This window comes from Notamacropus eugenii, chromosome 5 (genome assembly GCF_028372415.1).
Source record: "Notamacropus eugenii isolate mMacEug1 chromosome 5, mMacEug1.pri_v2, whole genome shotgun sequence".
Lineage (NCBI taxonomy): Eukaryota > Metazoa > Chordata > Mammalia > Diprotodontia > Macropodidae > Notamacropus > Notamacropus eugenii.
The window spans coordinates 29595252-29619437 of record NC_092876.1 but is presented as its reverse complement, the minus strand read 5'-3'; the positions used below and the strand labels follow the sequence as shown (position 1 = coordinate 29619437).

Here is a 24186-nt window from a genome sequence, read left to right as displayed (position 1 = left end):
CAGGCTGGGACACATGTGCCCTTCCATACACACATACACTCACGTACATACACGCATCAGCTTTGCCCACTCACCCAAAGCTGGACTGGGGCCAGTTGGCCCCACCAGGCTCTGTTCCCAGGCCCAGGGAGGGGAAAGGGGCTGGGCTGGGGTGGAGCCAGAGGGTCCCACAGGAGGGTGGAGGGCGGGAAGAGAATGTTAACTTTTCTTTGGAAAATATGTCCCAGCTGGCAGTACGCCCAGGCCTGAGTCATTAAGGCCAGGCGGCCCCTCTGAGTCACCCCCTCCCCCCACACAGGGAGGGCCAGGCCCGCCAAACTGTGAGAAGCATTTTTATTATTGAACATCACACTGTACTATTACATGTCACAGAGGCTAGGGAACTCCCCAGGAGGTCTCATGGCCAGAGGGGTAGGCCAGGGCACCATCCTCTCTCCTAAGCTGATATCAGGGCCACAGGCTGCCCACTGTCCTTCTCCCTTGCTGGTCTCTGGGCCTGGGAATTACGTCTTTTCTCCCAACTGTTCAGAAGCCCAGCAAAGAAACCAAGCAACTGCCCTTCCCTTACCAGAAACATGGGAGTATACCCCATGGAGAGGTATATAAACCCCCTACCCCTCATCCACCCACACCCCTGGGGGGTTAGGCTTCACTTCAGGGGTGACCCTTGCCATACCTACCCTAGCGGCCTGGATAAGGAACAGAATGTCCACTGGGGATCTCTAAGCGTGTGTGTGTGTGTGTGTGTGTGTGTGTGTGTGTGTGTGTGTGTGTGTGTATGTGTATGTATAAGGATGGGGTGTCCCACTTTGGGCCCTGAGGTGATCAGATGTGACTGCATTTTGGTGGAAGGAAGGCATATATATTCACTTACTCCCATCTCAGGGTCCTCCAGGAAGGGACAGGAAGCTGGATCTGGATCCCTGCCCTTCCTGGGGAATACACCAGGCGATTAATCTCTATGGACCTTGGTCCCTACTCCAGGAGAGGCAGCAGACTAAAGAGTATCAGACTTCAAGTCAGGAAGGCCTGGGTTCTAATCTTGCCTCAACCACTTTCTAGCACTTTAACCCTGGGCATGTCACTTAATCTCTCAGCCTCAGTTTTCTCATCTGTAAAACAAAGGAGTTGGATGTGATACCATCCAAGGTCCCTTCCATCTCTCCATCTATGATCCCAAGTTTCCATAAGAGCTGGACCAGAGTCAGGGAGGAAGAGTAGAAAAATGGCTGCTGTAAAATACAGACTCATCCACCCCAGAAATCTGGATATCTTAAATATGGACTCATGGACTTGGTGATGGATTTCCTAGGCCTGTCAACTGATGGGGGAAAGTATACAACAAAAATAAAGAACCCCACCCCCCAAAAAAGTTTCATATGCCAAACATGGGCCACTGAGCTTGTTTGGACTACTGGCTTTTCTTCACTTAAATTCTATGAACAGACTAATCAGATGGGCCAGGTAAAGTATTTAAATATAGACAGGAAGGAGGCAAATCCCTGGCCTCCTAACTGGACAGCTCCTGCTGGGGATCTGACCACACCAACCCTTTTCCAAACAATCCCTGGGCAGTCTTCATACCACCCACCTCAGAAGGGCAGAGTCAAGGATCAGCACTCTGAAGAAACTTCATTCTTTTTCATCTCTAAATCAGCCTCCCCCAGCTTAGCTTTGGGGCAATCGCATCCCTCCTGGTCTACCTTTGCCCTTACCCTTGCCTCTTCAATCCCAGACCTGAACTGGTCACCTAAGAGGAATAAATGGAGAGAAGGGAGGATCTAGGACTGATTCTGTCAATCTAGGTCCTCCTTGGTCCCCTTATAGGTCCATTCTATATGGACTCATGGGCAGTCAACAAGATGGAGCCAGAAGCATTTCTTCTGTGGGTCACACAACCAAGGGATCAATCACTTGCATCTACTTAACATATACAGTGTCACATACACTTAAAACCTTGGACTTATTCCCCTCACCTTGGTCCTTATACTACATTGACTATGTGTCTGTGTGTTGGGGGTGGGATATATGGAAGGGAATCCTCTCTTCTCCCACCCAACATTGTATTAAATCCAAAGACCCATCCCAGGCTGAGGATTGGGGTGGAAATGGAAGAGGGGAGAGGATATATTTTAGTCCAAAGTGCTAAAATACAAGCAATTCCCTTGAGCCTTTGGAGGGATATCCCCAGGGCAAGGCAGGAGAAAAAACATAATAATTCACATTTGGGGTAGGTGTGAGCAAGGTAGAGTTTGTTTGATGAGGGAAAGTGAAGGATGTGATGGGCCACAAGTGGGAAGGCTGGTGAGGAAGTGGGAGAAAGATGGGGGTCTCTGAGTGGGACAAAGATTGGATCTCAGAGCATGGGAGATTTGGGGGCTCTCCAAGGGAGAAACCAGCAGTCAAAGGGGACCAAGATGGGGGCTCAGAGAGGAAGAAGGAAGGGGAAGCATATTGGGAGTTTAGAAAGAAAAGGGCCAGAGGGGTGCAGAGGGCAGAGAATGGCAGTACAGGTCAGGGGACTAGGCAGCAATAGAACTGGAGACTCAGTAGGACAACAGGGAAGCCAGTTAGGGGTTAAGAGAGAGATCCTGAAAACTCAAGGGAAGGCAGACATAGTAACATAGATCAGAAGCTTGGAGAAAAATAAAGGGAGGCTTAGAGAGATAGATGAGAGTTCAGATTTTGGGGTTCAGAGGGGAACAAGCCAATCATGGGGATTCACCGAATACAGAGATGTCTCAGAGAGAGAAATGAGAAGGGATCTCCAGAAATGGTGAAATTGGAGATTAGGAGAAGACAGAGATGGGGGTTCAGAAAGATCCAGACATAAGGATGCCAGTCAGGAATTCAGAGAATGGAGCTGTGGGGGACACAAGCTGAAAGTGGGCTCTGAGAGGCACAGAGTTGGGGAGCGTTTGGTGCAGGGGAAACAGCCAGAGGTGGGCCCTCTTTGAGGCCCTCACTCGGCAGATCCCTTTTGGCGGCGTTTGGAGGGTGGCACCAGGTGCCGGGGCAGGTCAGCAGGCAGCCCGTGGCCCTCCAGTTTGGCTTCGATGAGGTGACTGGCCAGGGCAAACTCCTCATCATCCAGCATGCCATCACGGTCCACATCACTCAGCTTCCAAATACGGCCCAGGACCGAGTTGGGCAGCTTGGTGCCCACCATCCATGTCTTGGCCTTGGAGCCGCTGAGCTTACCATCGGCCGGAGCCAGGTTATAGAAGATTTCATCGTATTTGGATTTGTCCTTGGTCACCACCCACTCCGTTTCGTCATCTCCATCTTCCCCCCCTTCGCCCAGGGCCTCTCCGGGACCCAGCTCCACAAAGGGACCCATGTGGGTACCCTCGAAGGCACCTCCCTGCACGCCCACCTCAGGGCTTTCTAGCTCTTCCTGGCGAAGCAGGGGCATCAGCTTGGCGATGTCCTGGGTCAGCATTTCATCCAAGGCCTCCAACAGTTTTGGTTTCAGAGAGTGGAACTTGGTGAAATCATGAACCATGAGGAGTTCCTGCCCAAAGAGACGAGGAGGGTCAGAGAGAGTGAGGGGCCCACGGGCAGGAGAGGGAGAGGTGAAAGACAGGGGGCATGGCAAAGGCAGAGGAGGGAAGGGAGAAGGGATGGGGAGGACTCAGGAAAAGAAGGGATGAAGGGTAGAGGACTAAGGAAAGAATGGACCTGGAATAGGAGAGCAATGGGGAGGGGTGTGGGGAGAGGCCAAAGGAAGAAGGAGAGAATTCACTGGGGAAGAATAGGGGCAGGTAAGGAGGGATCAGGGAAGACTGAGGAAAGATAGAAGAGGGACAGGAAAAGGGGAAGGGAAGGACAAAGGAGAGCAGAGACTGGTGGAGGAAGCACCTGGCTGGGCACACTGGACTGTCTGGCCTTGGAGCCTGGGCTGTGTCCCTGTCTCCAGACATTCTCCCCCTGGACTCTGACCTCTGTACCTCCTCTCCCCCCAAATACTTACAGAGCCTGGCCCCAATCCCAGAAGCCTCAAGCGTGGAGAGGTTGTCACTGCACCCATCCCAAACTATGTCCCACATTCCTATGAAAATTCCCATGGTTGTCTTCCCTGACCCTCAGCTCCTCCTCCTCCAGACTTTCTTCACTGATCTTTAATGAAAAAGAATGGGGATGGGAAAGCCTGCCAGGGGAGATCTCCCAACATAGACAGAATAGAGACTACAAAGTACAAAGGAAGGAGAAGTCTAAGGTCCTCCAAAACTCTCTAAATACAAAATCCAAGGAAGGACCCAGGAATAAAGCCAGTAGACTCCCATGTCTATCCACAAATGCCCAAAGTTCAGGCAACAAGTCAGATGATCTAGAAGTTCCAACCCAAGGAAGAAAACTGGACTCCCTCAGGCAGGTATCACTAAGACTTGGTGGGACAGAACCCATTACTGGGCCATGGTTCTGTATGGGGATACCTCATTCCAAAGGAACAGGATACACGAAAGGTGAAAGTATCATTGATATTAAGGAAGTATAGTTATGTGAAAGGACCCAGGACTCAGAGGGCAAGATGGGGAAACATAAAGAAAAGTATCTGGGTGAAGGTCAGGGGAGGCAGAAATAGCAGTGATTTTGTCATTCAAGTGGACTACAGACCACACGGACAGCAAGGGGAAATAGATGAGGACCCCGGGACATAGGCTGCTTCTGCCTCCCTTCCTCCACCAAAAGCAGGACAGCTAAATAACTTGCTGAAATGCCTTTAATGATTATTTCAGCTTTCAAAGGGCGTAGGAATCAACAAGGGGAAATTCTATTCTGGGTCCGATTCTCCCTAATGGGGAGTGGAAATGAAGGGACCCCTGGGGGGAAATGACCACTCCCTCCTAGAGTTTGTGATAGAGCAGAGGAAATAGTCTGACATACCTCCTCGATTGAGGGGAAAGTGGGTTCCAAAGGGTTCAGAGGAAAGATAGGTGAGATCCCATGACCTAAAATGCGTCAGGGAAAGATCACCCAAGAGAGATGGGAGATGCTCAAGGATGGTATTCGGAAGCCACAAAGGGAAAACAAATCCATCAAAGAAAAATGGGATTTGTCTGAAATGACCAGTGGGGATGCTCAGGGAAATTTCCAGTTAATTTAGATTTTGAAGGAAACATAATAGAAAATGGAAGCAAGGCCAAGGAATGGAAGAAAGTATAGGGTCACGGTGTGATCTTGTAAAAATATGGGCAGGAATGAGAATGTTCAGGAGGAGCTGAGGGTGGTGAGAAAAGGGAAGGACAACAGAAGAGGGTTGGGATTGGGGTTGGAGTTGGTCTGTTTTTGTTATATTGGGAGAAAAAGAAGTGACAGAGGTTTTGCTTGGATGGATGGGATAATGACAACCAACGACAGAGAAAAAGCTAAGTGGCATCCTCCCTTCATTTTCTCTGGTTTCCTCTGCAAAAACAGTGACTTTTACAGCAGAAATGAGAGAATCAAATATGACTAAGATGGCACTGATACCCAAGATCATTAATGACATAGAAGGAGAGTCTCTCACTGCCCTTGATGAATTCAAATCCCCACACCCAGATGAACTCCTTCCTCAGGTCCCAGCATCTAGAAGAGCCAAGCCCTTCAGGAACATTTGAAGAACTGAATGTTTGAAAAAGAAGATGTAGCAAAAGGCCAGAGAAGAGTGAACCAGTTTTCAGCAAAGGGAAGAGACAAGACTATGGAATCCTATGAAAATCATAGAAGAGATGGTGGATTCCCCAGTTGGTAAATAGTCAAAGGATATGACTAGGCAGTTTTCAGAGGAAGAAATAAATATAGTATATATAATATTTTCACATATTATATATATAATATATTATTATTCAGAGGAAAAAATATAGATAAAACTACAATAAAAATGCTCTAAATCACTATTGATTAAAGAAAAAGTAAATTGAAGCAACTCTGAGGTACCCCCTCACACTTATCAGATTGGCTAACAGGACAGAAAAGGAAAATGATAAATGTTGGAGAAGATGTGGGAAAGTTGGAACACTAATGCATTGTTGGTGGAGTTGTGAACTGATCCATCCATTCTGGAGTGCAATTTGGAACTATGCCCAAGGGCTATAAAACTTTGTAAACCCTTGGATTCAGAGGTATCACTGCTAGGTCTGTATCCCAAAGAGCTCATTAAAAAAAAAAAGGAAAAGGAAAAGGACCCACATGTACAAAACCATTTATAGCAACTTTTTTTGTGGTGGCCAAGAATTGGAAATTGAGGGGATACCCATCCAGTGGGGAATGGCTGAACAAGTTGTGGTATATGAAGGTAATGGAACACTATTGTGCTATAAGAAATGATGAACAGGCAGATTTCAGAAAAACCTGAAAAAACTTACATGAACTGATACCAAGTGACGTGAGCAGAACCAGGAGAACATTGCATACAGTAACAACAACATTGTGAGATGATCAACTGTGATAGACTTAGCTTTTCTCAGCAATGCCATGATCCAAAACAAATTCCAAAAGAATCGGGATACAAAATGCTAACCACATCCAGAGAAAGAACTGTGGAATCTGAATGCAGATTAAAGCAGACGATTTTCACCTTTTTTGTTGTTTTTTGTTTTTTCTTTCTCATGGCTTTTCCCTTTTGTTCTGATTCTTCTTTCAGAGCATGACTAATACGGAACTATTGTACACGTATAAACTATATCAGATTGCTTGCTCTCTTTGGGAAGGGGAAATTTAGAAAAATAAAACTGTTGAAAACTAAGAATAAATCATTTAAAATAAAAGACGATTATCATAAAAAAGGAATGTTGAAAACTATCTTTACATGTAATTGGAGAAAAATACTATTAAGGAAAAAAAGAAAGATGGTGGACAAATGTCCAAAAAGTGAAGCAACGATCACCAAGAGACAATATGGCTTCATTGTGGGCAAGCTGGGTCAGACTAAGGCTATTTTTTTTGTGACAGAATGAATAAACTAGTAGACGAGGGGAACACTGTAGCTACAGTTTATCTGGGTTTTAGAAAAGCTTTTGATAAAGCATCTCATGCCATTCTTGCACAAAAGATATGGCTTAGAAAATAATATGGGTAGGGTAGGAAAAGGTTGTTAATGGTTCCATGTCAATGTATCTGGAATTTTCCAGTGGAGTGTTCTGGACGCCTAACATTTTTATCAATGACTTAAAGGGACAGAAGGTTAGTGTTAGGAACACTCATCAGTTATGAAGATGACAGTGACCTGAAAAGGAGATCTAACACTGGGTAACAATCATTATCCAAAGGGATCTTGAAAAGCTACAAGAGGACAGGGCTGAATCTGATAAGATGAAATTCAACGGGGAGAAAAGTGTTGTACTTAGATAACAGAAATCATCTTCACAAGCTTAAGATGAAGGAAGTGTGGAAAGACAGCAATAGTCCCGAAAAGAATCTGGGAGTTTTAGCGGCTCACAAGCTCAGTACAAGTCAGTCCCATGATATGACAGCCAAGAAAGTGAAGGCAAATCCAGGGTGAAAGGAAAAGGGGCAGAGCTTGCAGGAATAAGGAGGTGATGGTGCCCTGGTACTCTGCCCTTCTCACACCTCACCTGGAGTCCTGGGTGCTAATGTTTTAAGATGGATATTGAAAAGCTGGAAGGTGTCAAGGAATGGGCAATCTATGGCAAAGGGCCTTGAGTTCATGACATGGGAGGATCAGCTGAAGGTACTAAGGCTGTTTAGTTTAAAGAGAGAAGGGTCAGAGAAAACATGAGAGATGTCTGCAAGTGTTTGAAGGGCCTCCTTGCTTAGGGGAGGAATGCGGCTTGTTTAGTTTGGCTCCAAAGGGCGGAACCAGAAACAATGGGCTACAAAGAAGCCAACTGAATCTCGATATCAGAAAAGGCTTTCTAACAACAAGCACTGCCCCAAAGGGGCTACCCCTAGAGGAAGTGGGTTCTCCCTCCATGGCAGTCTTCAGAGGCTGGATGATCTCCCTTCAGGTACATTATCCTGGATGTTCCTTTGGTGTTTGGGGTGGACTGGATAGCCATGGAGGTCTTGTCCAACGCTCAAATTTTCTAATTCAGGGATCACTAAGCCACTTTACCAGTTCCTCCTCCAGCTGGTATCCTGCCTCCTTCTCCACGAAGCTCCCCCAGATCACTCCTCCTCTTCCTCCAAGAAGTCCTCCTGGACTCCCCCTCCCCCATCCTCCCACCCAAGGACCTCCCTTGCTTTGCCTTATCCATCGCTTTTCCCCACTGACCTGCATCTTCTCACAGTCGGGGAAATCTCCTGGGGAGATGTGATGCTCTAACTGGATCTTGGCAAAGATGACAGGCAGGTTAGTAATGAGCTGTTTCTTCTTATTCTCCTTCCCAAACACAGAAGGCATCTCCTTCTTCAGGTAGCTGATGATGTAGGCATGCACCTGGGGGTAAGCAGGCAGTAGGCTCACCCACCCAGCCCCAACTCCAGATGCCGCTCCAGGAAATCAAATGGGATCATATTTGTAAAGCACCTAATATACAATAGGCGCTTAATAGGTACTGCTCTCTTCCAGAGACCACCCCTCACTGAAACTGGTCCAGAGCCCATGGAGCAGGATGGAAAGGGAGCAGCCTCCTCATCTTCAGGAAAAGAGGGGGCAGGGGTTTGTGTCTCTGTCTCCCTCTCTATAATAATAAGAGCACCAGGAATGCAGAGGCGTGGTACACCTGAGAGCTGCCCATGGAATCAGGAAGACACCATCTGTGTGACCCTGTGTGACCCACTCAGGGCTCCAGGAAACTCTGTAGGACCATGAGTTGCAGAGAAAGGACCCACAGCTGAATTGGCAGATGGACTTTCCTCACCTGGGAGTTTCTTACATCAACAAAGTCATTGGCAGGATCTTACTAAGAGTATAGAGACTGGACATCTGATTTCAGTGATAGAAGGAATTTCCAGGTGGGGATACTGCCTCTACTGATACAAGCAGCCCTTTTGGTGAAACTCCTGGTTTCAGAGAGTTGTGCCCAGAGCTGCCCAGAGCTACCCAGTCACCAGCCAGGATCTACCAAAGGTAGAATTTCCACCCAGATCTTTCTGGCTTCTAAGCCTGCTCTATCCATGACAGCACACTGCTCCTTCCTTAATACAGAATAACAATGTCATATTTGTGATCATAAACAACAAAGCTTTTGATAAACATCTTAAAGTGATATGATTTGAGCCAATGTAAGAATATTCATAGTACAAGAATGTACTGATTTACAAAGAACGTTTTGTTGCTTGGTTGTTTCAGTCACATCTGACTCCTTTTTGGGGGGTGGGTTTCTTGATAAAGATACTGGTTTTCCATTTACTTCTCCAGGTCATTTTACCGATGAGGAAACTGAGGCAAACAGGGTGAAATGACTTGCCCAAGGTCACACAGCTAGTGAGTGTCTGAGGGTAAATTTAAACTCTGGTTTTCCTGACTCCTGTGCAACCTAGCTGTCCTACAAAGAACTTTACATTATCTTATCTGATCACTGGATTCAGAGTCAGATGGGACCTTATCATCTGGTATAGCACCTTCATTTTACAGGTAGAGAGAATGAGGCTAACAGAGGGGAAGGGACCAGCCAAAGGTAATGCTGGAACCTGAACTGATGTCAAATTCAGGCTCCTTCCAGCCTTTCTATCTGTCTCTGTTACAATGCCTCCTCACCTAGGCAGGGAGATGAACTTCCCACCTTCACCTCCTACCCCCAGGAACCAGTGAGAAGCCTCCAGGGTCCCTCTAGGAAGTGGCCCAGGGATCACTTTGTAGTCCAGGGAGGGAGAGGGTGCCCAAGAAGGTGTGGGGACCTTCCTGAGGCTGGGGACCAAGGCTCTAGGGAAGGCAATGATACGGGGAGACAGAATTTGGGGGGGCAGTGGGGAGGAGGGAATGAGGTCAAGCAAGCCTTCTCCTGTAATAAGGGAAAGGCAGAGAAATCTGGCAGGGAGCTCGTGAGGGGGGGCAGAGGGGGACTGATGGCTTTCACAGGCAGGAAGGAGGGAAAGGTGCCGGGAAGAGATAAGGGGGGAGGGGGAGCTGGCGCCCGGACTCCGGGGTTTCCGGAGCTGCCTCCTGAGAGGGGAGGAGACCCAGGTGTCCAGAACGCCTCCAGCCACCTCCACCCTATGAGGCAGAAGCAGACTGAGACAGAGAGGCACACAGAGGGTACCCTAAGCCTAAATCTCTTTAGAACTCAGTCTATGCATCCATCTGGACAGAACCGGTGGTAGTGGAGGAGGGAGCCTTCCTGCACACTGAGGGAAGAGAATATCTGTTGGTTCCTCTTGGTCTTTGGTCTCCATCACTCTTTCCTCCAAGCAGCCCCCCACTTTCTTCCCCACCCTCTTGACTCCCCACCTCAGGACTCTCCTCCTCCAGGCAGCCCCCTGGCCTCTCCTCTTTGCACCCCCCAATTCCCATAACAAAGGCCCAGGGCTCACTCTAACAAGGCGGGCCCTCTTGACCAGGTCATTGAGCCGGCGCAGAGCCGCATGGCGAGGCAGGGCCTGGATGTCCCTGAAAAGGTCTTGCTCCTCCAGCTCGAAAAGGCGCCGGTTGTCAGGTACAAGCAGGGGTTGGGCCCAGAAGCTGCCGATGTAGACCCGCAGGACCTCTGGGGCCCCCACCACGCGGCCCAGTGCCCACATGAGCGCCCCGTAGACACGCATCAGCTGCTGTGTCTCCACCAGGTCTGCCTTGTTGAGGACCACCCGGATCTTGTCCTCGTGGCCTCTCAGTGCCTCAATGGCCTCAGAGAACTCATCAGAGATCTCCAGCTTGTGGGCATCAAAGAGGAGAATGATCAGATCCACTCGCTCAGCAAACCAGCGCAGGACAGCAGGGAAGTCATAGCCTGGGAGGAGACAAGTCTCATGATCTCTGGCTCCCTCCAGGGAGCCTACTTGGATGGGAGAGTCCCTTCTTCTAGGGAGCCCTCCTGGATTGGAGAAGCATCTCTAGCCCTGACCTCATGGACTGACCCCAGGAGGCCTGGAGGGATTGTGGGAATATCCACCACCACTCTCTTTTAGCAGCCCCTGTCCCCTCCCCTCAGGAGCCTGCCAGAGCTTTAGGACAGGAATCTTCATTGTTCCCTCTGGTAGCTGTTAATGTTTCCTTCTGCAGGGAGTGAGTCTAGAGTTTGGAAGGACCCATCAGACACCCACCCCCCCTTCTCTATTCTCATTCTTAATACACAATCCCCGGACACAGAAGGGAGCCCAGGGTTCTGAAGGCAGACTTCGGGAAGGCCTCTCCTGAGGCACAGAAAATTCCTGGATGGGTCCTGCCCATTGGTGCCAGGCCCAGCTTGCTCCCTCCTCCAGGGAGACCTCCCCTCACTCCTTCCCAGGTCTAGGGGGTGAGGATAGGAGGGGGCAGTATGTGGAAGCCATTTTTCTGGGGAGAAGGAAGGGATCAAGTCATCAAAGACCCACCCCCACTTTTCCCCAGCCCTTCCTCCCCTCTGAACATATGTACACACCCCCAGCACAGTAACACACAGAGTCCTGGAAAATATGCCTCACAGAGGGGAAGGGAAGGTGGAGGGAACACTGAGGACTGAGTCAGACCGTACCACTGACTGACCAAAGAACCAAGGAGATGGAGACTGCTGGAGACACACCGAGTCGAACACATAAACACACCCAGGGACACCAGACACACAGCACACAACCAGCAGCCCTGCTAGTTCCCTGCCCTTTTCTGATCCCTCTATCTTCTCCCTGCTCAGGGCCCACCTGATCCCAAACCCCGGGGGATGCTGGGGGAGGATAGAAAAGGAATTCCTTCCCTCCTCACCCCACCTGGCAAACTCTTCCTGATTTCTTCTCCAGATGCCTCCAGCCTTTGCTTCCCTCCCTCCTGGGACAGCCCGGGCTCAGGGCCATGGACACATTAACCCTCCCTTGCCCTCAGCACCCCCCTTCCATCTTTAGGCTAACAGCCAGAAAATGTGTCCCTCCTTCTCTGTTTCCTCTGTCCCAGACACCTATGCTCCCCACTTCCCGCTAACCATCCTGAGACCAGGATCTCAGAATACACAGAGGAACAGGGACTCAGGAATTGAGGTATTGAGACCACCACGCTATCCAGCTGTGGTAGGTCTCTTCACCCTGCTTCTCCTCAAAGTTCAGACACAGTCTGATAATGTGTGATGGAGACTAAGGAGAACGTGGTGAAAGGGAGACCTAATGAAGAAATCACAGCACTGGGGGAGACCCGGCAGGGGTGAAGGAAAGAGGGGCTGGCCCATGGATGTTCCCACATTCCAGCCCCGCCTGCCCTGGCTCAGCCCAGGGCCTGGCTCCTCTTATGGTCTGAGAGGCCTTTGCAGGAATTCACCTCCCCCCCCCCCCCCCAGCTGTTTATAAATTCCACCAAGGGCCTGGCCCCCACCCAGGACCCAAGTCTGTCCCGCCCAGCCAAGGGAGAGGGGAGCTCCACCCCCACATCTGGGCCCCAGAGGGAACCAACCTCTCCTCCCCCCCTTCCCCTTCCCCGCCCCAACCTCCCACCAGCCTCTGCTCTGGCTCCCTCCCTTCTCTCCCTCCCTCCCTCGTTCTCTCTCTCTCTCTCTCTCTCTCTCTCTCTCTCTCTCTCTCTCTCTCTCTCTCTCTCTCTCTCTGTGTGTGTCTCTATGTCTTTATGTCTCTGTCTCTCTCTGTCTTTCTCTCGTTTTTTCCTCTATCTCTCAGCTCTCTCTCAGTCTCTTCCACTCTTTCCATAGCTCTCCATCTCTGTGTCTCTCACTCGTTTCTCTCTCTGGGTCGTTCTTTGGTCTTTTATCAGTTTCTGTCTCTGTTCTAACATCATTTTCTCCTTTGCCTGATCCTTCTTTCTGTCTCTACTTCTCTCTCTTCTATATCTGACTGTCTGTCTGTCCTTGTCTCCCCAACCCCCTCTACCTCTACCTCTCTCTCTTGCTCTCTCTGCCTAGGCCTGGACACGCTATTTGGGCCTTGACTGCTCACACGTGTTCAGTTCCACCCCCCAGCATCAACATGCCCCAACATGGCATCCCATCCTCCCCTGCGCTGCTCCCAGTTCCTGCTTGCCTGTCTGTCCTCCAACTCACTCTGCCCTGGGCTGCTAGAAGACCAGTCCTAGACCCACAATGTGCCCCAGGCAACAGTAACTCCCTGAGAACCTGAGAGTCTGGGCTGTCAGCATGGCCCCACTTAGAGGACACTACAAGTGTCCAGGGCTCAGCCCTCCCCCAGGGACTAAAGCAGTGTCTAGGTCTGGGGGCCTCCCCCTCAACCCAGACCCAGGTCTCTGGGCTTCCAGCTCTGCCTTCACCAGCCCATGTTCACCCTCCCCACCTCATCCTCCAGGCCTTACCTCGGCTCACCCTCTGCTTTGCCCCAGAAAGAATGCCCGGGGTGTCAATGATGCTAATGCTCTCCAGGACTTGGTTGGGGAGATGAGCGCACATGAACCTGGGGATAAGAACCAGAGTCGGTCCAGGGTCAAGGGGAGGGAGTCAGGCAAAGAAAAGGAAGGATCTGGCAAGAAAGGGGATTCCGTGGAGGGAGGATCAGTGGGATGGGGCAGAACTGAAAGGGAGAAGAGAGGAAGTCAGAGAGAAAGCAGAAAAAGGAGAGAATCAGGAAGGGGGGAAGAATGTGGGGGAAGGAAGGGACAAAGGAGGAGAGGATCTGTGGGAGAGACCAAGGAAGGAAGGGCTAACTAATGGTGAGAACCTGTGGACAGAGGAGAGGACGAGGGAAGTCATTGGCAGGGGAGGGGGGGAAGCAGGAAAAGAAAGAATATGGGAGAGAAGTGGGGTGAGGATAGGGAAAGGGAGAAGAGGAGTACCTGTTGAGGAAAGTGTTCCCGAAGGGGTTGAGTTTGCGGAAGGGTTTGTCCGGATCAACCACGAGGGCGTTGCCAGGCACAGTGCCCTCGGTCTCACCATGCATGACAGCCACGAAGCAGTCAGTCGTGGGCTCAGGCCCCACTCGAGAGCCCGGGACCTCCTGCTCCAGCAGGTACTGAATGAAGCTGGTCTTGCCTGTGCTGTACTGGCCAGCCACAAGCACCATGGGCTTGCCCTCAAAATCAGCATCCTCCAGGGCTGGTGAGTGGAAGGACCCGAAGCGGTAATGTTCCTCCAGTGGCAACAGCTTGGCTTGGTACAACTCCTTGAGCGCTGTAGTCACCGTGCGGATGGCCTCGGCCCGCTGGCCCCGGGCTGCTCCACCTCCCCCACGCTTCAGCCAGCTAAACATGGTGTGAGCTCCCACTGGAGGGATGAAGGTTGGAACCACAAATTCAAGGCTAGGCCCACAGTTGGACAGATGGAGGACTACCTGGAGGAAGATGAAATCAGGATGAATGCATTTATTTACAGGCTGCTTGGAGATGTGGTGGATGGAACATTGAATCAGGATCGACCTGGCTTCACACTTCCCAGTTGAGTGATCTGAGCAGATCCCTCACCCTTCCTAACATCTGAAAAATGGAGCTCTCTCCACATCTACTTCCTAGGGTTGTGGTTAAGATCAAGTATGTGTAAAGTGCTTACAAACTTTAAAGTGCTTTATAAATGCTGGCTATTGTTATTATCAATTATTATAATAAATTGATTAGAAGAGTCCCTGAATTAATGAATAAAAGACACCAGTCCCTCTGCTCTGAATCAAAAAATTAGGGGGATCTTGGTCTGCATTAAGAAGACCATAGCACCCAGGAGCAGGAGGAAGGGGATGGAGCCCACAGTCCTCTGCCTTGGTCAGATCACATCAGAAGGACTGTGGGTGCCACAGCTAATCTGGAGAGCAACCAGGAGAGGGTAGCGAGGATGGCAAAGGGACTGGAGCTCATGCATCCCTCATGGAAACCGAATAGAAGAACTTGGAATGGTTAGAACAGGAGACTTAGGGGAAACATATCTTGGAGAGTCCTGTGGCTGAGGGCCCAAGTTTGTCCTGCTTGGCCCCAATTGGCAAAACTAGTTGCTATGGGTGGAAGCTCTGGAGAGGCCAATTCAGGCTGGATATCAGGGGAAAAACATGATAGTGGTTAGAGCTGAGGGAACACACCACCCCAGTGGAAGTTTAATGGGACTAAGGCTAAAGTCACTTCACTTAAAATCACTTCTCCCAGCATCAGTTTCCTCATCAGAAAAATGGGGATATTACTATTGGTGCTGCTTGCCTCACCTGGGTCTCATGAACCAAATGTCCTGAAAACCCTAAAGCACTAGCTAGGTTTGCATTATTATGACTGTTGTTAAAGTTATGGCTATTACTGCTGTTATCTCATTATTCTCATTAGATATTTGAATGGGGTTCAAAAGAAATGATTTTTGGTACCGACTGCTCTTCAGTCTCTTGGGTGAGTGGCTAAAATGCCTACCATTTGTAACCAAGTAAGAGTCTTGTATTTAAGAAGAATGTATGGGTAGAACCCACATAAGATTGCAGGCTGTCTCGGGGAGGGAGCAGGGAGAGAGGGGGAGAAAATCTAAGACTTATGGAAGTGATTGTGGAAAACTGAAAACAATAAAAAAGAATTAAGTAAGAGGCTTTGGGGTGGGTCATTATTTCTATTTCACTATTTGCAAAGGGGTTTCTCATTCCTGTGTAAGTTGGGCTGGATTGTCTTTGAAGACCCTCACAGTTCTGAGAAGCTGAAAAATCTGTGACTAGAAAAGCAAGTGAGAGTCAGAGGGGAAAGTGGATGGAGGGATGTATAGATGAGTGAGTAGGTGGAGGTCTTCTGGAAGAGGAGGACAGAAAGAGAGAGAGAGACAGAGACAGAGACAGAGACACAGAAACAGAAACTGAGAGTCAGAGGATGGATAGAAGGCTGCCTGAGGGAAAGGGATAGGAAGTTTATGGATGGATGGATGGATGGATGGATGGATGGATGGATGGATGGATAGATGGATGGATGGATAAATGGATAGATGGAGGGATGGCCAAAGGAAGAGGAGGGTGCCAAGGAGAAGATGCATGGAGGAATGAGACTGGATTGGAGAAAGAGAAGGGGTATTGGGAACAGAGAGCTGAAGGGCTACCGGGAGGAGAGGTAGATCAGGAAGAGAGTTGATGTCAGGAAAAGAGCTAGCATAGAGTGAGGAGGCTTTTACCTCAATGTGCCAGTCAGTCAACAAGTATTTATCAAGCAACTACTACGAGCCAGATACTGTGCTAAGTGCAAGGGATTCAAAGAAAAGCAAAAAACAGTCTTTTGTCTCAGACTGGCTATCAGAGGAAAAACAGACAGCTTACAGTCTGATGGGGGTGTGTGTCATACTTTCTCTGCTTCCAGGGCGATGGATCCCGGTACCTCTCTCCTTGGACCCACTTCCATTCCTACCCCCTTGGGGGTAAGGGAAACGGGTTGCCCCCTCACTTGATGGCACTGCATCTCCCACGAGTTTCCTCTGCACTTGCACAACATCCTACTCTGGCCTTCACTTTTTGCCCCAGATGCACTAATTCCTCTGAGGTAGGGCCACTGGGACAGACTGGGAGGGTACAGGCCAGTCAGCATAGAGTACTGCAAAGATCGCTCCCTTGACTAGAGTCAGGAGTTCTGGTGGGCATTGGACCTGAGATTTCATTGGTGGAAGGAGCCATCAGGCAGAGCAGCGCCTTCTTCCAATGCAGAATGTAGACTCTTTGCCTGCTTTTCCCCCAGGCCTCCCTTCTTGCCACCAGGTTCTGCCTGAGACCCCATTCTCCCCCTCCTCCCCCGCATTTCCCACAGACCCTCTCCTCATTTCACCTGCTTCTCTCTCAACCTTTTCTTCTCTGTCAGACTCTTGCCCTACTTTTTCCCCAGTTTCCCTTTCCCTCTCCCCTCCTGACTGGGCTTCAGTTTTCTCATTTGTTCGATGAAAGGGCAGGGGGTGTATCTTATTCTTTCTAAGGTCTAGTCCGGTTCTAAATCCTGTGAGAGGTTGCCCGGGGTCACTGGGAGAAGCGAGTGGGGCCAGGAGAGGATAGAGGCGACATAAGGGAGGGAGAGGGTACTGTGGACAGAAAGAGCAGACATGAGGGCAGGAGGCCATTGGAGGGAAAGGTACAGAGAAGGCTTACACTGTACTGCAAAAATCCTCCTCTGACAAGACTCAGAGAAATGGGGATGGGGATTGGACCAGGAGCAACCAGGCAAGACAGAGAGGTGGAAGCTGATGGGGGAGGGGGATTACCTGAGAAGGAGGAGGAGGACGAGGAGGACGAGGGGAGGAGAAAGGAGAGGACGTGTAAGAGCTGCCTGGACAGGAAGGGAAACCAAGGCGAGAAAGGAGTGATGGCTAAACAGAAGGTAACTCAGCGGACGTGGACCTATGATAGAAGAGAAGGTCCTAAGGCTGCCCGGAGGAGGGGAGAGAGGAACACGCAGAGGGGACCCGCGAGCTGGAAGAGATCTCAGGGCCCATCTGGTTTAACAAGGAGTATGTCTGAAGCCAGATTTAAATCAGGTCCTCTGACTCCGGAGTTGGGGCGCTTTCCACGAGTGAGGGGCTAGGGAGAAGAATGAGCCCGAGGAGGAGATGGGGAAGGGGCTACTTGAAGTCCTGAGGATTTGGATTCAAATCCGGTGTCAGTCAGTCCCTAACCGCGTTAACTTCATCCAATAACTGTGCCACAGTTCCGTCATCAGTAAAGGGAGAGGCTTGAGCCCAGGGGCTACTGAGGTCCCCTCTCTCCCTCCCTGGGCGAGCCTATGAAGATGGGGGCTCAGAGCAAGGTCCTGGGTCCTAGGAACAGGGTCAGTGCTCGGTGAGGGCGGATGGGGAGCTGAGGGGAAGGACAGAGAGGACTCCGGGCGCCTGGCGGGGCTGAAGGCATTGGAAGGGACCAGAAGGGAGGCGGGAGGTGGAGGGAAGATGGCACTGGGGGAAAGGGGAGAGGCTGGGAGGAAAGCGGGGAGATTGAGGGATTGGGGGGGTGGGATGGAGAGGGCGGACGAGGTACCCACCAAGCCGGGCGGCGCAGGCCGGGTGCCGCAAGGACCTGTCCTTGTCCTGTCTTGTCCTATGGGGGTCCCGGCTGGACGAGGCTGGGCAGGGGGCACTGGGCGCGGCTGCAGTTCGCTGTCCTGTCTCCGTCTGAGCCCAGGCGGGCGGGGCGGAGGGAAGGAGGGAGGGAGGGAGGGAGGGGCTGGGAGGGTCACCGCACCCTCCCCTCCCCTGTGCCGTCCTCTCCTCCCCAGCAGGCTCCCACCCCGGCCTCTGCCGCCCCCTGGTGAGCGGCTCAGTCTCTTTCCCGACTTCGCTACTTAGCGTCCCTTCCCCGTGTCTCTCCTGTTGTCTTTCTCTGTCTTTGAGCACCGGTCTTCTGAGACAGCTACGGGGAGTGGAGGGACCCCCGGAGAGACCTCCCACACAGACCCGCTGGGTGACCCCTCCGCGAGTCAGGTGATCTCTATGAGACTTAGTTTGCTCATCTGTAAAGTGGGGCTAGAGAGCAAGCCTCGCAGTCAGGAACACCGAAGTTCCAATCCTTCCTCTGACCTAGGTTACTTGCCTAGGTGACCTTGGGCAAGTCCCTTGACCTCTGATTTGGGAAGGAAAGAAGGAAGGATGGATTAATTCAGAACTTACTTTGCGTCAGGTACTGTGGCAGAGTGAGTTTCTTCACTAGGAGCTACCTATGCCAGTTAAACCTTGGGTCTGGCTCAAAAAAAGTGGCGAAGTTACCTGTGGCATTGTATCTATTATTACATGAAAATAAAGACCCAAAGGGAAAGGAGGCATTCATACAGCAATTCTGTGTAGATTAAACTACCCCTCGATTCTAGGATTAAAGGGAGATAAAATTGGTTATACCAGCTGAAAGGCAAGAGACTCTCATCTCACCTTCATATTTATTCTGCCAGTGGTGATGTGATTCATTCTGTCTCCCTCTCTCCTCCCCTTCTCTTTCTCTCTCTGTCCTTTCTCTCCCATTTCTCTTCCTTGGCCCCCCCCATACATATATATGCATGTATGCTCCTGCTCCACCATACTTATGTATCTCACAAAGCTAGGTAAGGAGCCAAGTGAGATTATACACACACGCGCGCCCGTGCACACGCGCACACACACACACACACACACACCCCTATATGTATATATACATATATATACATAGCTATAGATACGCAGAGCTTTTGATAGCATCTGTATTACTCATATACTCAAAGTACTTTGTAAACTTCCAAGTAGTCCCCCGCTTGGATGAACATGGGGCCCCATTATCACCTGAGCTCCATGAAGGCGTGAGCTTTCCCTCTTGTTTCAGTGTCCAGAGCTCAGCACTGGCCTCCATTCTTGCTAAATTTCTTTGCTGACATCCTCATGAAGGGGAGCCCTCTGTGGCTTTCTGGGTGAAGGTCTCAACTCCACCAGGCTTCCTCACCCTCTGCTGTTCTGGTCACTTCTGGGTCACCATTCTCCTAGAGACCCTTCTCAGGGGACACCACCCCACACACACTCCAGGGCTGAAGTCTTGCCTCTAGGCCTTTTTACATCTGCCACTGATGGATAGAAGGCTGACTTCTGAACCAGGAAGGCCAGGGCTCAAGCCTTGCTTTGGACCCAGGCTTGACTGTGTGACTATGGGAGTCTGTCTAGGTGACTCTGACTGAAATTGCAGGGAAGGTGGCACTGCTTTGGTGGAGGGAGTTTTCTCACCAGGAATGCAGTTCTCAGATCTAGCCCCATCCTTACTACATCTGCACTGGTCCCAGTTAGAGTTTCAGCCCAGGTAAAGCACCAGATTCAGTCAGGAAGATCTGGGTTTAAATCCCAGTTTATCCATTATCTATAGACGTCATTTAATAAGGCCTTACTTTCCTCATCTGTAAAACCAAGGGTTTGACTCAGTGGCTTCTGAGGCCCCTTCCAAGTTCAAAACATGACTGACCCCATGAGTCCTAAAGCCCTACTTCTGACGTTCTAGGGCCAACGCTCTCAGAACTGGATGGCCCTTAGAAGTCATCTAGCACAACCCAGATTGTGAAGAAACTGAGATCCATAGTATTTAAGTAATCTGACCCAGGTAATAAATGGTACCGCTCAGATTTGAACTCAGGTCAGCCACATGGCTGCTCAATAATCATCCAAGCCTCCAAAGGACACCAGGAGCTATCTGTGTATATATGCATGGAGAAAGACCTTGAACAACGAATTCCATTCCTGTAGCCTCAGGGATTTATTCCTTTTAAAACTGTCTTCAGGTAAAGCCAAGCAGGACCAATATGATCTTAGGGATGATCCTTTCCCCTTCCCAGGGCCACTCTCCCTGAAACAAAACATGACAGAACTTCCTAACTGTTCTGCACCTATGCTATGGCCTGAAATTCATAAACAAGGGTGGTGGGGAACCTTTCATTCCACCATTAACAACAATAGGCACTTTCCTTGTGTTGTGATGACACTTCGCAGACATTATTGCCTTTAAAACTTACATCCACCCTGGGAGGTAGGCTATCCAGCTCTTACCCCCATCTTACAAATGAGAACTCTGAAATCCTCGGAGGCTGGTTACTTCGTCAGGGGGCTCCCTAAACAGTCACTGGTCTCTTCTAGATAGTTCCTGGCTTTTTCCTAAATGGGATTGTGTTTGTCTGCTTCAGTATTACATCCAACAGATGCTGGCTTCCCCAGTAGAATCTTTGGGTACAGAATCTTACTCAGCTTTTCTCTGAATCCGTTATCACAGTATTGGGGTTGGGAAGGACCTTAAAGGTCAAACCTCAAATGAAAAAAGTGAGGTCCAAAGATACTTGCTCAGGGCCACAGAGGATCATCTGTTCACTCCATCCATGCTCCCAAACTTGAGGGCCTGGTTGCCCTTCCTTCTCTGCCTCTAATTTCAAGATCATATGATCATTTCCCTATCAAAGGTTTCCCTCAATTTCTTCATTCCCCCCAATTCCACTTTTGGAGACAGTGTTTTCCTATCTTGGCCAGGCTAGCAGTGCCTGGTCCACCCGCTGACCAGCATGAGACATTTTGACCCACCCACCTGATCGGCCGTCAGAACTGTTGCCCAGAACTCCCAAACTCTGGGGGTCTAGCAGTCTCTCAGCCTACCCCAGAAGCAGGGGGTCATAGGCTCATACCATCGCATCCCACAGTTCTGCTACTGCAATGCATTCCTCCCTAATGGCTAGAATCAAGCAGCCTCACTGTCATCTTCTCCACCATTTTTATTCTTGAAAAGGTCATTTAGAGCAGTCAAAAATAGGTAAGCGGTTTGCTTTTGTCAGAGAGCTCCACCTTCAGCTTCCAGGGTAGCTGAATTCCCCTACCCCCCAAATCTGCACTAGCTCATACTTATTTCTTATGAAAGCTTAGGATCTTCTCCCCCTCTTCTTCCTCCACCTCTCTCAAAAAAATCCATCTCTCCCTTCTCACAGGAGAAGGGATGGCCTACCATGGCTGAATACTGCACGTTTTCTGCCCAGGTCAAGTGTGTCTGTGGCTTTTGCTTAACTGCTGTCTGACTGGGGAAGTCATTTTAACCTAAGTCAGTTTCCTTCCCTGTCAAGTGGAGATAAGAGACCACACAGAGATTATCCCCTTCTCTGTTCAGGAGGGGAGCTCTGAACACTCTGGAAATATCAGCCTTGATGACTGCCTGGGCTTTCTCTATATTTCCTCATGTTTCTATCTCTCCTGGTCTCTGTCAGCCTATCAGTCACTACCCTCCTCCTTTAGAGATGCAAAGGAGAGACCTCCCCCTCCCAGACCTCCCCTGCTCCCCCATCCCTACCCCAACATGGAAAGACCAGAAAGAAGGGAGTGGAGGCAGGGCAGGGCACAGATCCCGGCTTAAAAAGAGGACTGGCTTTAATTTACAGGGGAATACTAAATGTACAGGATTCCTTAAAAAATCGTTATACACAATAAATACAGTACAAAATATGTTACAGTACTAGTTTGTCTCCGAGATGTCAAAGCCCGGCAGTGGGGTGGGATGAAGGGGGGGGGGGGCTGAAAGGGGGGGAAGATAGAGTGGTCTGCTGCGGCTTTGGGAGACTCTCTGATTTGGGGTGGGGTGGGGAGCAGCGCGCACACGCACGCACACACGCACGCACACACACGCACACACATGGACACAGACACACGGAGCTCCTCTGAGGGCTAGAAAAGACAGCCCCTTCACGAAGAGACAAAGTGGGAGGCACGGTGGTGCAAGTAATCTGGCAAGCGGGGGGACGGTTCTACTCCAATGCTACTCCTGATGCATGACCTTGGACAAGTCCCATCCCTTCCCTCTGATGGGGCCTCGGTTTCCCAAGGGCACTAGAACAGATGGCTTCTAAGGTCCCTCCCAGCTCTAAATCCACTAATATTTGTAAAGCACGTAGCACAGTGCCTGGTACGTACATAGGCTCTTGATAAATCCTTTTTCCTCTCTCTGGACTCCATGGTCCCTAGGGTCCTTCTCCCAACTCTTTAACATTTCCTGCTCTCTCTCTTTCTCTCTCACACACAGACACACGGACGTACACACAGTGGCAGTAATCAGCGTCCCCTCCTTCCCCCTCCCCCGGAGATGGAGCAGAACCCAAGGACCTACTAAGAACACAGGGTGTAGGTGCTGGGGGACCCTGCAGGGCCTCCCAGAGACCCAGGGACTTTGTTTGCTTGCTCCAAGGTCCCCCCCCACCTCCTTTCTTAGTGTTTTGGGGCTGGAGCCAGGTTGGGGGGGTGGGGTATTGATAAATCGAATAACTTAGAAAAGAAACAGCAAGTTGTTTGGGGGAGTGGAGGAAGAGGGGTGAACCCTGACCTGACCCTCCCTGGGGGCAGTGGGCTAGTGATCTCCCCCAGTGTCCTCAGGGTTGTCTGCAGGGGACCATGGGTTGTGAGGGGATGGAGGGAAGGGCAGGGGGAGATACTCTGCTGTTATCTATTCAACGTCCTGGCCCCCAGACCCCCATTGTGACTGGGGCCCAGGTAGCCATCAGGCCGATGCAGGGGTGGGGAGGTGGCCGGGTGGGGGTACGAGGGTCCACTGGCAGTCCGGCCTGAGGGTTGAGGGGCCGCCTGCTGGAGGTTAAGGATGCTGTCGATGGCACTCTGCAGATGCTCTGTCAGAGAGTCATCCTGGGGGCTGTCACTGGAGAAGCTGGCATTGTCCATATCTGGGGACTCTGATTTGCGCCTCTTGGGCGGTGGCAAGGGAGGCGCTTCCCAGGCAGGCTCCCCTCCAGGCCCGACTCCGGGCCCAGCCCCAGGGGTCACCACCTCCAAGGGGGCTGCCTTCATTACTCGCTGGTACAACTCATCCTCCACCTCGGCCAGCTCCCGGATGAGGCCACTGGTGGTGTCGTCCGATTTGATGAGGGGGGCCGGGGTTGGGGCTGGGCTCCCCGCTGTGGCTGCCCTGGGGGCCCCGGCCCGGCAGCTGCTGAAGGCATCCACATTCTCCCGGTAGGTCTTGCGGAGGGGTAGCCTGGGGCACTGAGAAGTGGGTGGGGCTGGCTTCCGATCCGTGGGTGCAGGGGGGTGCTCCACTGTCCCATTCATCTGGCCTGAAGAGGCCAGGGCTGGGGCCGGGGCCTGAGGTGGCAGTGGGGCTGGGGGCTCCGTCCCTTTGGGTCCTGGAGAAGGGTGGTGGACAGGGTCCAAGGCCGTATTGTGGACTACCTTGCTGAGTCCAGCCTCCTGCTTTATTTTCAGCTTGAGGCCAATTCGACTCCGAGCCTCATAGGTTTTGATAGGCGGGCGGCTCCTGGACGGCAGGGGCGTATCCTCATCAGCATCCAGTGAAGAAGCCGCAGAGGAGGAAGAAGATGAGGAAGAGGATGAGGAAGCCCGGGCCCAGGTCACGGAGGGAGAGCCACCTGCCCCACCATGCCGAATCACCAACTTGGTGGGTGGGTGTGGGGGCAGCTGGGTCGGGGCCCCTGAGGAGGAAGAAGACAGTGGAGGGTGGGCTGGGGTGCAGGAGAGCCGGTGGGCACTGTGGCTCTCTGATCCCAAGACAGGGAGGCCATGGGGCCTGGAGGAAGACACGTACTCCTCTGCAAGAGAAAAATGGACATCATTAGGGGAAGGAGGAGGGTCTCCCTTCCAACCCTCCTTGCTGAGAGCCCCTCCCTCTGATGTTCAGGGCAGCACAGGAATCCAGCCTTTTTCAAAAAACAAATGAGCCAATAGCTCCCTGGAACTCCCCCATTAGGTGTACTGGGCACCAAACCTAGATCACAGTGAGCAGGCATAACCTCATGCCTCCTCCAGCGTTCAAGGCACA

The 24186-nt window shown here is 50.9% G+C and overlaps 2 protein-coding genes across 12 annotated transcripts in view; both read right to left on the bottom strand.

The window, feature by feature from the left end:
* Positions 1 to 316: 316 nt before the first annotated feature.
* Positions 317 to 18071, bottom strand: EHD2 (EH domain containing 2). 2 transcript variants are annotated; one of them, XM_072608166.1, is made up of 6 exons: positions 17915 to 18071; positions 13796 to 14289; positions 13319 to 13416; positions 10417 to 10829; positions 8216 to 8380; positions 317 to 3514 (listed from the first exon to the last, which is right to left on the bottom strand). In XM_072608166.1, exons 2-6 carry the CDS (start codon positions 14206 to 14208, stop codon positions 2963 to 2965), a joined length of 1641 nt encoding a protein of 546 aa, XP_072464267.1. In that variant the 5' UTR covers positions 14209 to 14289; positions 17915 to 18071; the 3' UTR covers positions 317 to 2962. The 2 variants fall into 2 exon arrangements, with proteins under 2 accessions (XP_072464267.1, XP_072464268.1); XM_072608167.1 differs by having other exon boundaries at positions 13796 to 14285; positions 17915 to 18068.
* A 3679-nt stretch (positions 18072 to 21750) lies between these two features.
* Positions 21751 to 24186, bottom strand: part of BICRA (BRD4 interacting chromatin remodeling complex associated protein) — a 66375-nt gene continuing 63939 nt past the window's right edge. For all 10 annotated transcript variants that reach the window (XM_072608156.1, XM_072608159.1, XM_072608163.1 and 7 more), the window contains one exon: positions 21751 to 23956. In XM_072608156.1, the coding sequence (XP_072464257.1) occupies positions 22836 to 23956 (1121 nt within the window). In that variant the 3' untranslated portion in view covers positions 21751 to 22835. The remainder of the gene's footprint in view (positions 23957 to 24186) is intronic.

Coding starts and splice junctions, on each gene's coding strand:
- EHD2 (XM_072608166.1), bottom strand. CDS start 14,208: ATGTTTAGCTGGCTGAAGCGTGGGGGAGGTGGAGCAGCCCGGGGCCAG. Junction 13,417..13,795: donor GGGAACACTTTCCTCAACAG/GTACTCCTCTTC, acceptor TCTTATCCCCAG/GTTCATGTGCGCTCATCTCC. Junction 8,381..10,416: donor AGAGGGCCCGCCTTGTTAGA/GTGAGCCCTGGG, acceptor GCTTACCCCCAG/GTGCATGCCTACATCATCAG.